The sequence below is a fragment of the Diabrotica virgifera genome, chromosome 4, assembly GCF_917563875.1.
Source record: "Diabrotica virgifera virgifera chromosome 4, PGI_DIABVI_V3a".
Classification (NCBI taxonomy): Eukaryota; Metazoa; Arthropoda; class Insecta; order Coleoptera; family Chrysomelidae; genus Diabrotica; species Diabrotica virgifera.
The window spans coordinates 23,162,890-23,176,431 of record NC_065446.1 but is presented as its reverse complement, the minus strand read 5'-3'; the positions used below and the strand labels follow the sequence as shown (position 1 = coordinate 23,176,431).

The 13,542-nt window shown below is 34.7% G+C and overlaps 1 protein-coding gene across 1 annotated transcript; it reads left to right on the top strand.

The window, feature by feature from the left end:
- Positions 1-3,252: 3,252 nt before the first annotated feature.
- Positions 3,253-8,302, top strand: LOC126883479 (uncharacterized). The gene is made up of 2 exons (XM_050649063.1): positions 3,253-3,666; positions 4,228-8,302. The coding sequence occupies exon 2, from the start codon at positions 6,719-6,721 to the stop codon at positions 8,114-8,116; it is 1,398 nt and encodes a 465-aa protein (XP_050505020.1). The 5' UTR covers positions 3,253-3,666; positions 4,228-6,718; the 3' UTR covers positions 8,117-8,302.
- Positions 8,303-13,542: the final 5,240 nt, after the last annotated feature.

The following is a 13,542-nucleotide window of genomic DNA, read 5'->3' as shown; positions in this document are numbered from 1 at the left end:
CAAAAAACCTTAGCATAATTTACTGCAATCTTGATTAATTTATGTACCACTTCGGTCTAATGCTGTTCGGTCTAGTGAGGTCTCGGTAAAGTGCTTTTCGGTCCAATGAGTTCGGTCTAATGATTTCGGCCTAATTGTCGTGTACCGCCTACGACAGATCCACTTGCGGGTTTAATGCTGGTTTAACAAATAATAATCTCCAGATTTTGCTAAAAATTATTTTTATGAATCAAAAAATTCCCCTGGTCATATAGCTGGTTAAAGTTACAAATATTTTTTGGCCGTAACATGTCTAATAAATACTGGGTCGATAACTGCGTTTCCTAACCCAAACATTTATTTTTTGAGTATTTGGAAATTATCTTCAAGAAAAATATGTGGACTTGTATACTCCCACTAGCAACTGTTATGCCGCTTGACAAATCCATTTAAACAAAACGTCGCGCGTCGATCATCGCTAAAACAAATATTATGAACAGAAATTTCTTTGGAGTTAAGCTTGTTTGTTATCATTTCCCATCACCCAAGAAAAATAAAGCAAATAAATACTCACAGTTCATATTAATTATACATCAAGGTACAACGTACATACAGAGAATGTGAGAAAAACTGGAGCGACAATCAATTTGGATTTCGCATGGAGCTCTGTACAAGGGAGGCGTTATTTGACATCTAGATGATGTGAAACATACAGAATTCACAGAAACTTTAACATAAGATGGTATAGACTATAAAGCGGAAAACACACCGAAGCGATAACGACGCGACGCAAGTGAATCAGCACACACTTGTCGCGATCTGCTGGCAAGCAAGGAATTTGTACAGAGTTCTGACTGCGATCGTGGCGATATAATTAGTTAGTGTTCAGAACTCAGCTGTGGTGCAACGTTTCAAATAAAATGGATATCGAAGAACTTATTGAAGTTGTAAAAAAACATGATATATTGTTCGACATGTCCCACCCAGATTATAAGAACGTGCGTATTAAAAATAAAATTTGTGATCAGATTGGAAATGAATTAAATATAAAAGGTAGTACTGTTTTTTATTTGTTTGGAATTATAAATTACTAAAATAGTATACTTCGTTTACTGCTCTTCTTCCGTCAACCGCCAGATTATCAACTACTTACTGGTAAAGGAATGTTAGAGAGTTTTCTTTTAAATGCAAAAATTGCTCGTCAGTGTTTCTTGTGCGCAGCAAATTGTGCAATACGCATGCTGTCTTCACAAGTTTTGTAGCTGTTTGAACTTTAACTTCTAGTGGTCTAAAAAATAGACGGCATTTACGTGGCAATATTAAAAATGCATTTTCCACTACGCGTCGGGCTCTGCATAGATGATAATTAAATCTCTCTTTGCTGTTGTAATTTCGTGCCGGTCTATAAGGAAATGGCCTCGTTAAGTAAGGGCTTAGTGTAAAAGCTTCATAGCCAATTAATACACATGGAATCTCTTTATTTTCATCAGCAAATGGTCTGTTGGGTGGTATATTCATGGTCTCATTTGCAAATTTTCTGCCCATAGCCGATGTCTCAAAAATCCCACCGTCGCTATTTTTACCATAACTACCAACGTCTATACAAATAAATTTATATTCTGGGTCAACAATTGCCATAAGAACTATATAAAAAAATTTTAAATAAGAAAAGTAATTTGATCCACTCTTCTGGGGACATCTGATGGTCACGTGTTTGCCATCTATGCTTCCTAAACAATTGGGGAACTGCCATACATTTTTGAAGCCTAGGATTGATTTTTTCCATATTTCTTCTGTTGGCTCTGGCATATAAATCGGTTGCAACCGGTTCCATATAGCTTCAGATGTTTCATCCACAATAGTTGCAACGGTTGAAAATCCTAACCGAAAGCTGTGCCCAATCTTTTTGTATGAATCACCGGTAGCTAAAAATCTAAAAAAAAAATAATTTTTTTAATTCTATCACGTTTTTGTTTATCAAATTTTTTTCAAATTTACTACCGAAGGATATTTTTAATTAATCACCTATTTTAATTTTGTACAGGTGAAAATCTGAAGAAACGCTAGAAGAATTTGAGAGACTGCTATGCAAAATATCTCCGTTCTGAAAAGACTAGAACTGGACAGCAGGCGAACACTACTACTCGCTACAAATCCTGGCCTTGGGCACAACATATGGAAGCTTTCCGACCCTTCCTGCAGTTTGCTCAGAGTCCTATGTCTCAGATCCTGGGCTTTCAGAATCACTGGAACTACTTAATGAAAAAGTCACTACGCAGAACGAGGCTTCTCTAATGGAAGAAAACTTATCGATTGAGATGATCCATGTGCAAGACACAAAAATAGAAAAGTTACGCACCAAAAGAAAACTTTCGCAAGACATTCAATACTCTTCAGTTGATAAATTTATGTCTTTTTTAAATAAACGGCACAGTAATTGTGAGGAAAGTGCTGACGAAATAGATCTAGTATTTCGGGGTTACGCAGCGAGCGTTAAAAATCTATTACCACAACGTCAGACGCTCATCAAATATCAGATAGCTAAATTAACAATGGAAGAGGAGTTATCTCAGCAAGCAGAAATGCGACCAAGAACAAGTAATTCCTTCAGCTCATCTCCTTTATCCTCCAATTTACCTCTTCATTCACCAAACGATGAACAACATGTTTACAATGAAAGACAAGATGATTCTAATAACAGCCATTTTTCTGCACAATGGTATGAGAATTTTGCTCGCAGAATTACAAAAATATAAATATCTTTATTTTTATATAAGCTTTCTTGTAAAAATTATTTTCTCTCCTTCTAGATTTGATATAGTCGAATAATTTGTTTAACGTATTTTGTATGAATAAATAAAAAATATGCTTACTGTCTATATATTATTAATCATTGATACTCTATATACTCTTTGAATTTTTCGTTGCATTGATTTGCAACGAAAAAGCATGCAGAATTTTGTAGTTCCTTAAAGTAACAACTAGTCGTTCTGTGGCATCAACTGGTTCCCTAAAATTTGTTTGTTGTTTGGTGATGTAATTTTTTATCAGATCTAAAATTTCATTAAAACTTTCAAAATTAATTTTGTAATATGTATAGAAACGGTTCTCATCTCTGCGAAGTTCCAAGTACAATTTATGAAATTATCCTTGTTGCTTCCGCTTTAGGTTAATATCATATACCCAAACATCTCTTCTTTTTCTGAAAAATAAACTACCTAAATAACTGCATATTTAAATGGAAAAAAATAGAATGTGACGTTCCGCCCCTTATAGAATCGATTATTGATGGGAAGATATTATTTAACTATCCAAAATATTATTTAATTATTTTCAGAATTATTTTCTTTCAATGTTTATTCAAATAGAACTTAAACCCATCTCAGAATTTTTAAATGCTTGATGACGTCACATTTAAAACGTGGCAACATTGGTTTCCCCACTTTGACAGCCAATGCTTAGTAGAGGGGTACGAAGGATTCAGCTGTGAACGTGAGCCTTGGATTGCCATTGTTTCTCGAGTGTTCGGTCTGAATCGTAGTGTGCGGGGTCATTAGACTCAATTATTCACCTCTAATTCTCAGTTCCAAATTGATTAAATATTACAATAAAAGTATAGTGAAGTTATCCAGCAGCAGTGGATTTGAAGAATTTTAGAGCATACTATATCCAATGAGTTCTACCCCGGTAAATACACATTTTATTAAGTATTTTATTCAGCCATTTTGGAAGTCCTTGACATTTGCTAACTAAGTTTCACATAGTCTATTTTCATGGTTTTTATGTTTTATTTTCATGGATCAAACTCATCTAGAGATAATTCAATATTCGTTGTTAATTTGTGCTTCCAGTTGGAAAATAGAGCTAATTTAAACTCCATTTTTTATATTCCTTTCAAGTCTACAGAACTCCTATCTTTTGAACGATGATCAAATAAGTATCCATCGCTTAGTCTTACTATATTTCATCCTTGTATAATATATCTATATACCGGTGTATATATTATAATAAAATATTCTTTCACAGTAATTATATTTTGTATTTCAATTGGAAATTACTTGTGTTATTTGACCAAGGTCATCTGATAGCAACCTGATAAAAGGTCAAGCTGTCTAGTCATTCAAGTTTTTGGACTTAATGACCTATTTCTTCTTATTCCCATAGGAATAAAAACACCTCCTCGTATCTCTTGCTTCTTTTTTTTGACATTGGTAGATTGGTAGTAACACCACACTGTGTTTTTTTTAGCACCTACCATGAAATCTTAAAGCCACCCTACAACAACACCAAGGCCAGACCACACAGAGAGAAACAATCAATAGGCGACCAGCCTGGATTATTTCCACATTTTCTTTTTTTGAGTACCTCCAGCTGCTTTCCAACAGTTTTGAGTACCTTCAGCTGCTTTCTACCAGTCTTCCTCTCCTGTACCTCCAGCAGGACAGCTGCTAGCGAGAGTTAGCACCCTTGGGTGCTCATTACATCAACTTCAAGATTAGGAAAGAGTGGTTTGTTTGGGAACATTTACTGTGCTCTTATTAAAGACAGACTGGTTTTGTGATATTTAGTACATTTTTTTTTATAGTTCAATTGCACACACATTTTTCCTGCTTTATATTTTTTATAGGTTTTTTTTTCTTTACAACATAATATTTAATTGATAGCGTTCCCCAACACTCTGCAATCTATAAAGGTATAAATTTCTGAGCTCAGATATTTTCCCTGATAATAGTAGTCGGTACTCTTATCTTGATTATTTTTAGGCTGTGTTCCACTTTTGTATAATTATTTAAACTCATTCCATTATTTTAGTATATGTTTAATTAAATTTTTAAAAATTAACTTCACATATTAGTCAAAATTGTAATTATTAACTTTATTTAACTTGAACTTATTAACTTTACTTAACTTTAACTTATTAACTTTATTTAACTTTAACTTTAATTTATTAAATTCATATGAACTTCTGGATTCTAATCCCTCAGATTAGTTTTTGGTTTCACTTGTTATTATTACTATTATAAACCACGAGTTAGGAAAAGGATCTGTGTATCCACTCGTAGGTTTATTTATTCAATAAGGCTTGTGCCTGTCCCACTCACAGTGAGGTATTTATATGTTATATATAGTATCAGGTAGTATTTAATTAAGGTGTACGTATTATAAACGTACAATTATTATTTGGTGAGGGTTCTACTAACCTAGTTGTAAGTTGTACTTCCTGTATTAGAGGTACCCGTAGTCAGTTTTTCTAACCTTATAAAGAGTATTCTTAGATCATAGTTGTATGATGATTTTGTAATTGACTTTCACTAGTATCACTTTTTCCTGTCATGTTAGAGTTACACACTAGTTACTTGTCCTAACTCAGAGATTGTTAAAAAGATCTAGTAGTTACATTCAATAAATATACATTTATTGTGATTTTTTTTTCTTATTACTCCTTTATTTTTAGTAGTATATTTTTATAATTTAATAATCTTTAATAACTTTTCACATACTTGTACTACAAATTTAACATACTCTATAGCAGCGTAGAATACCTGGAAGAGCGTTAACCTAGTTATCCTTCTTCTGGCGCCCAAAAATTCATTCTATTTTCAGTATATTATTATATTTACTCTATCTATTTTCTGAACATTATCTTCATATCTTCTTTTCGAGCCATCATTGTCACTTCCTTTAATCTATTGTCTGGCCAAAAATAGCCGTGCAAATTGGCCGAATCCTTCCTTGAGTGTCAAGTGGCCCTTCTCATACATATTTAGCTAGCCATTCAAGTTATATCTATCTATTAATGATTTCTCATCTCTAGTCCTGTATCAATTCGATATTCTTTGTCTTGGCATCCTTCCATACAAATACTACTACAAAGTTGTATTTTAGTTACTCCAGCTTCTTCAACGGAGAAGCCACACATTTTTGTCCTTTGGCTACATTAAGTAGATCTTCTTCTTTTTACTACTTCTGTTGGAGTTTACCACTCCCTTTTCATTCACTCCAACAGAAAATCATCAGCTAGTTGTTACATCGGCTTTCCAACGTGGTGGCTTTATTTTTGGTCTGAGACAGTATTCATTTAGGTCAATTCTTCTCTTTTATCTGAAATCTCTTTGTTATTTCCGTTTGGTATCCTATACACATATTGTTACTTATTTATTTTATTTTTAATTTCTGATACATATCAGGTATTCTTAAACGCTGTTTTGATTTTTGTTTATATTTTGGGACCTCATTATAGTATATGTTTGTGCAGCTTACATTCTGGGTTAGATTTTGAATTTTTATTGGGAACTTATATTTAATATTGCTATTAATAATATAATTCATATAACAATTTTATTTCTTCAGTCAATAGTGGTATAGTTGGAGGTACAACTAAGTGTTGATTATTATTATTATTATTATAGATATATATTTTTTCTAGAGTGGTGGTAAGTTACATATAAATAAAAAAATTTACTTCCAGTATTTAGGTAGTAGGTTTACTTGAGTATACAATATTTATTGGATTATTTATCCATTTATTTGATCTTATATATTTATTTGATCTTATTTATTAGATTATATACTGCATTATATATATATTTTTTTTTTTTGCTGGCTATTTTGATTTTGTTGGTGTGTTGCTGATATTTTCTCGGTTTATATTATATATATTTTGCGTGCAAACTTTCATATTTTCATATTTTTCATATTTCTGTTCTTTGGACTATTTGTCAATAACTTTGCTCTCATCATGTGTGCTTTTAAAGCTGAACATCTTCTGGTGGATGAATTGGATTATGAATTAAAGATTCGGGACATAATGCCAGAGGAGTCGACAACTGTCGATAAAAAACGCAATCTTTTGAGAGGTGCTTTGAAACAAGAAGCTGGCAATAGAAGTTTTCTCCAAATTTCAGCTGTATCCCTTCCTTTTGAGGAACAACAAAAAGGAATCACTGAAACATTGGACAGCTTGTCTAAAAAAATCGAAAAGTTTAGGGGAACTGTAAAGGATACAGAGTATGCGCGATTAACATCTCGTCTAGGCCATATTTCTGCCCGTGTACACTTGCTACACTGTCCTTCTGAAGAACAGGAACCGTTCAAGAGGTCTGTTTCTCTTAAAATATTAACACTAGAGGGTGAACTTGATTCTAGAGTTAACCCCATTGCTACCTCTACTCCTAATGCTTCAGTCAATGTACCTAGCTTTACGTACTCCAAACCTGTTCAAGTACACAAATGGGGTATTTCATTTTCAGGTGAAAAACAGCACACTGATGTGATGTCATTTTTAGAAAGGGTTGAATGTCTTCGAATATCTAGAGGTGTTTCTGAAGAGGATTTGTTTGCTGCTTCTGCTGAGTTGTTCACCGGGACCGCTTTTACATGGTTTATGAATAACAGGGGTAATTTTTCTTGTTGGTCTGATCTGATTAAAAAGTTGAAGTCGGATTTTCTTCCGTATTCATTCCAGGATGATTTATTAGATCAAATTAAGAATCATAAGCAGAAACCTGGGGAATCTGTTACTATGTTTATTAATACTATATTAGGTATGTGTAGTCGTTTAGACACTCCTTTGTCAGATTTAGCTAAAATTAAAATCATCCTTAAATGTCTATTGCCCTTTTATCATCAACAATTAGCTCTTATGGACATTCAGAACATTGATGACCTTACTATAAAATGCAAACGTTTGGAGGAAACGTTATCCTGGTCTTCTCAACCTCCATCCACATCTCGATCCTCTTCTAACTCTTCTTCTCAGCCAACTTCCTTTAGGCAACGTTCTTGGCTAAATAAGGGTCATGAACATAATGTTTCGGTTGTTAGTTCTCTTGTCTGCTGGAATTGTGATCAGCCTGGTCACCCATTTTACAATTGTGGGATTCCTCAAAATCGTATTTTCTGCCATGGTTGTGGCCGAGAGAACACCCTTAAAAGAAACTGTTCTAAGTGTTCGGGAAACGACACGTCGGAGGTCCGTCCCCTGAACGTTTCTCCGTCCAACATCCAATCAGGGAATCAAACCCCATCGTCAAACGAAACTGCTGGACCAAGCACATCCAGCAACCCAAACCCATCTTCACGAAAAGGGAAAGGGGTGTCGTTCAAGAAAGCAGCACACACCACAAAACAAAATTAAACCAGAAATTTATTTCTATAGATAATACGTTAGATTCGCTTGATTCAAATGATCACAGATGGTCATTTACAAACGCTTCTTTGATTGGTAGTGTTCAACGTAACAATAATAATTGTGATAGTAATGTGGTTCCATTATCTATATTAGATTCTAGTTTTGTTAATGATGATGATACGTCTGGGTTAGTTCCATATAACGGTTGTAGACAACCAAATACTTTAGATCTAGATATTAATTCGTTATTAGTTAGGAAACAAAATGATAATAGGCCATATCTTCCTATTCAAATTTTAGGACAATCGTGTTTAGCTTTGTTAGATAGTGGCTCTAATATTTCATTGATAGGGGCACATTCGTTAAATTTATTGAAAAATTCTAGTATTCCCATTATGCCCATTTCATCTTTGCAAGTATCTACTGCAGATGGTACAGTTCAGTCCATTACGGGCAAACTCCAAATTAAAATCACAGTGGCAGATTTATGTAGGGAAATTACATTTTATGTTATTCCTTCCGTGCAGAATTCTATAATTTTAGGTATGGACTTTTTCAATGCTTTCAATAGTACCTTAAGTTGTTCTGATTTTTCTTTTTCCATATCTGAATTTAATTTATCTACCCTTAGTGCTATTCACGATTTTGCTAGTTTATCAAGCTCTGAACAAAGGCAATTAGAGAGTATGATCTCTAAATTTACTACTCTTTCTTCAAAAGACAAACTAGGTCGTACGTCGTTAATCTCTCACACTATCGAAGTGGGAAATCCCACTCCTTTCAGATTATATCAGTACCCCATACCTCAAGCCTGGCAGGCAGATTTAGAAAAGGAAGTAGATTCGATGCTTGCTTTAAATATCATAGAACCTTCAACATCGTCCTACTGTTCTCCGCTCTGGTTAACGAAGAAGAAGGATGGATCCTTCAGGATCTGCTTTGACGGTCGAAAACTAAACAGTATCACAACTAACAGGGATGCTTATCCTATCCCCAGAATAGATGTGATTTTGAGCAAACTTCAGAATGCCAAATACATCTCTTCTATTGATTTGTCTAAGGCCTTCCTACAGATCCCACTGAGTGAAGAGAGCAAGAAGTATACTGCTTTTGCTGTCAGTGGTAAAGGATTATTCCAGTTTGTCACCATGCCTTTCGGTCTTGTTTCTGCTCCTCAGACAATGTGTCGTCTGATGGATTTAGTCATTGGTCCACCGTTAGAGCCCTATGTTTTCTATTATTTAGACGATATTTTGGTTGTCACTCCTGATTTTTCCCTTCATATGGAAATTTTAGATAAGTTATTTTTACGTCTTAAGGAAGCTAATCTAACGGTCAATCTGGATAAATGTCAGTTTTGTCGCCCTAGTCTTAAGTTCTTGGGTTATGTTGTGGATAACCAGGGGCTGAGGACTGATCCTGAGAAAATAGTTGCTATCAAAAATTTTCCTATACCAAAGACCACCACCCAAGTCCGTAGGATATTGGGAATGTGTGGCTATTATCGGCGATTTGTACCGTCCTACTCTACTTTGTTGTCACCTCTTACTGATCTTTTGAAGAACAGGAAAAAGGGACAGACCATTACTTGGACTCCTGAGGCTGACGAAGCTTTTAGGCGCGTTAAAGATGCTTTAACGAGCGCTCCGGTTATGATGTCACCTAATTTTGATGAGCATTTTTATCTAATGACAGATTGCTCTAATACAGCTTCTGGAGGCGTATTATTTCAGTTGAAAGATGGCTCCGAACACCCCATAGCGTACACTAGTAAGAAGTTGAACAAGGCCCAGAAAAACTATTCAACTACGGAGAAAGAACTCTTAGCTATCATCCATGGGTTAGAAGCTTTTCGTTATTATCTGGAAGGTCGTAATTTCACTATAATTACTGATCATAGTTCCTTAGTATGGCTTCATAGTATGAAAAACCCTTCACAGAGGCTTTCTCGATGGATATGCAAACTGGCTGCCTATTCATATAAGATTGTCCATAGAAAGGCAAACGGGGTAGTGGTCGCAGATGCTCTTTCACGTGTCCATGATATTAATGTCCTAGATCTGTCCTCTTTAAGTCCTGATATGTGGTATCAGAATATGATTGATAGGGTCACTCAAGACCCACAAAAATATCCTGATTTTAAGGTAGAGAATAATATTCTGTACAAACACATCTTAAGTCCGATAGAGTCCTTATCCAATATGTCGGAGTGGAAAATAGTTGTACCTACGCCAAATAGGGAAAATATTCTGCATATGTTTCATGATGAAGTTACGGCGGGTCATTTTGGTTTTTATAAGACTTATCACCGTATTGCCGAATTATATTATTGGCCTGGTATGCGGAAGTCTATAAAAAGGTACATTTCTAAATGCATGGTTTGTGCTACTTGTAAACCAAGTAACCTACCACAGGCTGGACTTATGGGTTCCTTCAGGAACATAAATTTTCCTTGGCAGATGATCTCAATGGATCTCATTGGACCTTATCCTCGGAGTTACAAGGGTAATACCTATTGCCTGGTAGTTGTGGATTATTTCACTAAATTTCCTTTAGTTTGTCCCCTTCGCCAGGCCACAACTCCAGCAATTTTAAAATATTTGGAGGAACAAGTCTTTTTGGTGTATGGTGTTCCTCAAATTGTGTCATGTGACAACGGTCCTCAGTTTGTATCGAAGGCCTTTAAAGATCTTCTAGCTAAATATAAGGTTCAAAAGACCTTTTATAATGCTGCCTACCATCCACAAGCAAATCATACTGAGAGAGTAAATCGCAGTATTGTCACAGCTCTAAGGTCCTATACTTACCCTGATCACAGAGCTTGGGATCAATATATTCATTCCATAGCTCAAGCCATAAGGACTTCTGTCCATGAAGTTACCCAGTGCTCTCCAGCATATTTGAATTTTGGTAGGAATGTGGCTTTATCAGGTGATTATTTTGGTGTAATTTCAGACAATTCCGAAAATCTTCCTCAAATATCTGAGAAACTTCATCGCTTAGATGATCTCCAGACGTTACCTCATATTTTCGCAGACATTAGGAAGAAGTTAAAAACTTCTTACCTAAGGAACCAGCAGCACTATAATTTGAGGAAACGAGATCTGCGATTCTTTGTTGGTGATCGAGTCTTAAAGCGCAATTTTGTCAAATCCAATAAGGGTGATGCCATTTCTGCAAAGTTTTGCCAGAAATATGTCCCATGTACTGTCTCAAGGGTAATATCTCCTTTGATTTATGAATTAAAGGACAATTCGACTAATAAGCGAATTGGTCAATTTCATGTAAAGGATTTACTGCCTGACAACACCATGGACGATGTGGATTCTTCAACTTCATCGGAAGAAGATTAGCTTAACAGGGTTGTTTAAGCTAATATCTTCCTGTGTTTGCCTTTAATTAGTTTTATTATGGTATAGTATTTTAGTTTAAATTGTTAATCACCAGATAATGCCTGACCATAGCAATTTTTATCCTTCGGCATGGCTTGATGATTTCTCACGTATTAGTTATTAGGTACCGAATTCTTGTGTAATACCGCTTGTATGAGTTTATTATTATTTTTTTGTATTATAGATTGCATTTGAGTCATTATCGACAAATATTCTCAAATACTAATCCAGCCAGTAGTATTACCAAGTTAATAACCTCCACTTGTACTCTTAGTTTTGTACTCAACCTCTCAGAATAAAAGGGCTGTTGATTATTATATATTAAGATATTTGGATGTGTGGGCTCATACAAGTATTCTTGCTTAATATAGATGGAGCTATGTTACACTACCATATCTTAGATTATGTGTTATATCTTGGATATTTGATTACATACCTATTATTTTTTTTTATTGTTTTTATATCATGTCATTGGATTTGCCATATTGGAAAGAAGTTGTGGTTGTTAATTTGTTATTGGGTTACTTTATTGATATTTGTCACAGGTACCTTAAATACTTTATATTAATTCGGATTCTTACTTCCTCCACAGGATGATTCTGGAATGAATTTGGAATTTTGATTTATAAATGAATTCTTGAGTCCTTCATATTTCTTCTTATGAACTAGTCTGTTAATGCTCAAAGTTGGTGAATACGTGGGTTCGAAGTTCAGCAACTGATCACTGCTATCCGATTTCGTAATCCATGTCTTTCTTGTCAGAGTAGGCAGATGTTTATCCATGATAATATTTCTGGTTGGGAAATGGTGTACAACACTTCCTAACCATTCTTGTGCAATTGTTCCAAATATTCCAGGCACATTTTCACACGATAATAGGGAAGTCTAGTTTGCTTATTTTATGTCTCTTAGTTCATAGTATATTGATGCTTGACTTTCCATAGACGTAGAGTCGTAATGTTAGTGATTAACCCACTGGGACAAATTATTGATTTTCTTTTTAGTAGATTCCCTCTTCTTTCCTTAGGCATTAATTGTTGCTTAGATTCAGGAATATCTCCTGGATAATCCTATGTATGTTCACATGAATATACAGTCTTATAAAAGATTGGGAGCTCGTTCCCGTCATATTTTGTATTTACCATGGAGTCATAGAACTTATAAGTTCATCCTTTATTTTTACTATTTAGTTTCGATAGGCTCATATTACCGGATGAGGGTAGATCTAGAGCTAATTTAGTTAGTTATTTAGTATTAGTGAGAATTGGTCCATAAATCTTCCTGATCGTTCTTCTTTGGATATGCTCCTATAAATCTGGTGTCCATTGCTAGTCCGATTTTGGATTAAGTGTCCGATTCTTCACTTATTTTGTTTATTTGGTTGTATAGGTTCGTATTACCGGATGTGGGTGTACGTAGACCTAATTTATTTATATGATTTAGTATGGATGTGAATTGGTCCATAAATCTTCCTGGTCGTTCTTCATTGGATATGCTTTTGTGAATCTGTTGTCCATTGATAGTCTGACTTTGGATTGAGTGTCTGATTCCACATTTATTTTGGTTAATGTGTTTGCATTCCTTTGGTATGTTCACTATTTATATTAGTTGGTATTGGTGAAAATTATTCTATAAATATTCCTAGTTGTTCTTCTCTGGATATGCTATTACGAATCTGGTGTCCATTGCTAGTCCAATTTAGGATTGAGTGTTTGATTCTTCACTTATTATAGTTATTGATTTCATTGGTGACTTTAGTATATGTACTTGCGTTATGGTATGAATTGGCTCTCACCTTTGCCTGGTTGTTCGTCCTTGGATATACTCCTTATAAATCTGATGTCCATGGATAGTTCAACTTTGGATTTACTGCCAATTCGACACTTATTTGTCATTATAAATTATGTCTCATCTTTAGCACTTTTACTAGGACTTCGGGTCATATTTTGCAATTTCCGTTATTTGCTGCAGTGACCATCCTACTTTCCCTTGATTATTAGTGGTGATTATTTGTAATCTTGCGAATCAACGGGGAATGAT

What these genes read in the sequence shown, in the direction of transcription:
- LOC126883479 (XM_050649063.1), top strand. Translation starts at nt 6,719, where the DNA reads ATGTGTGCTTTTAAAGCTGAACATCTTCTGGTGGATGAATTGGATTAT.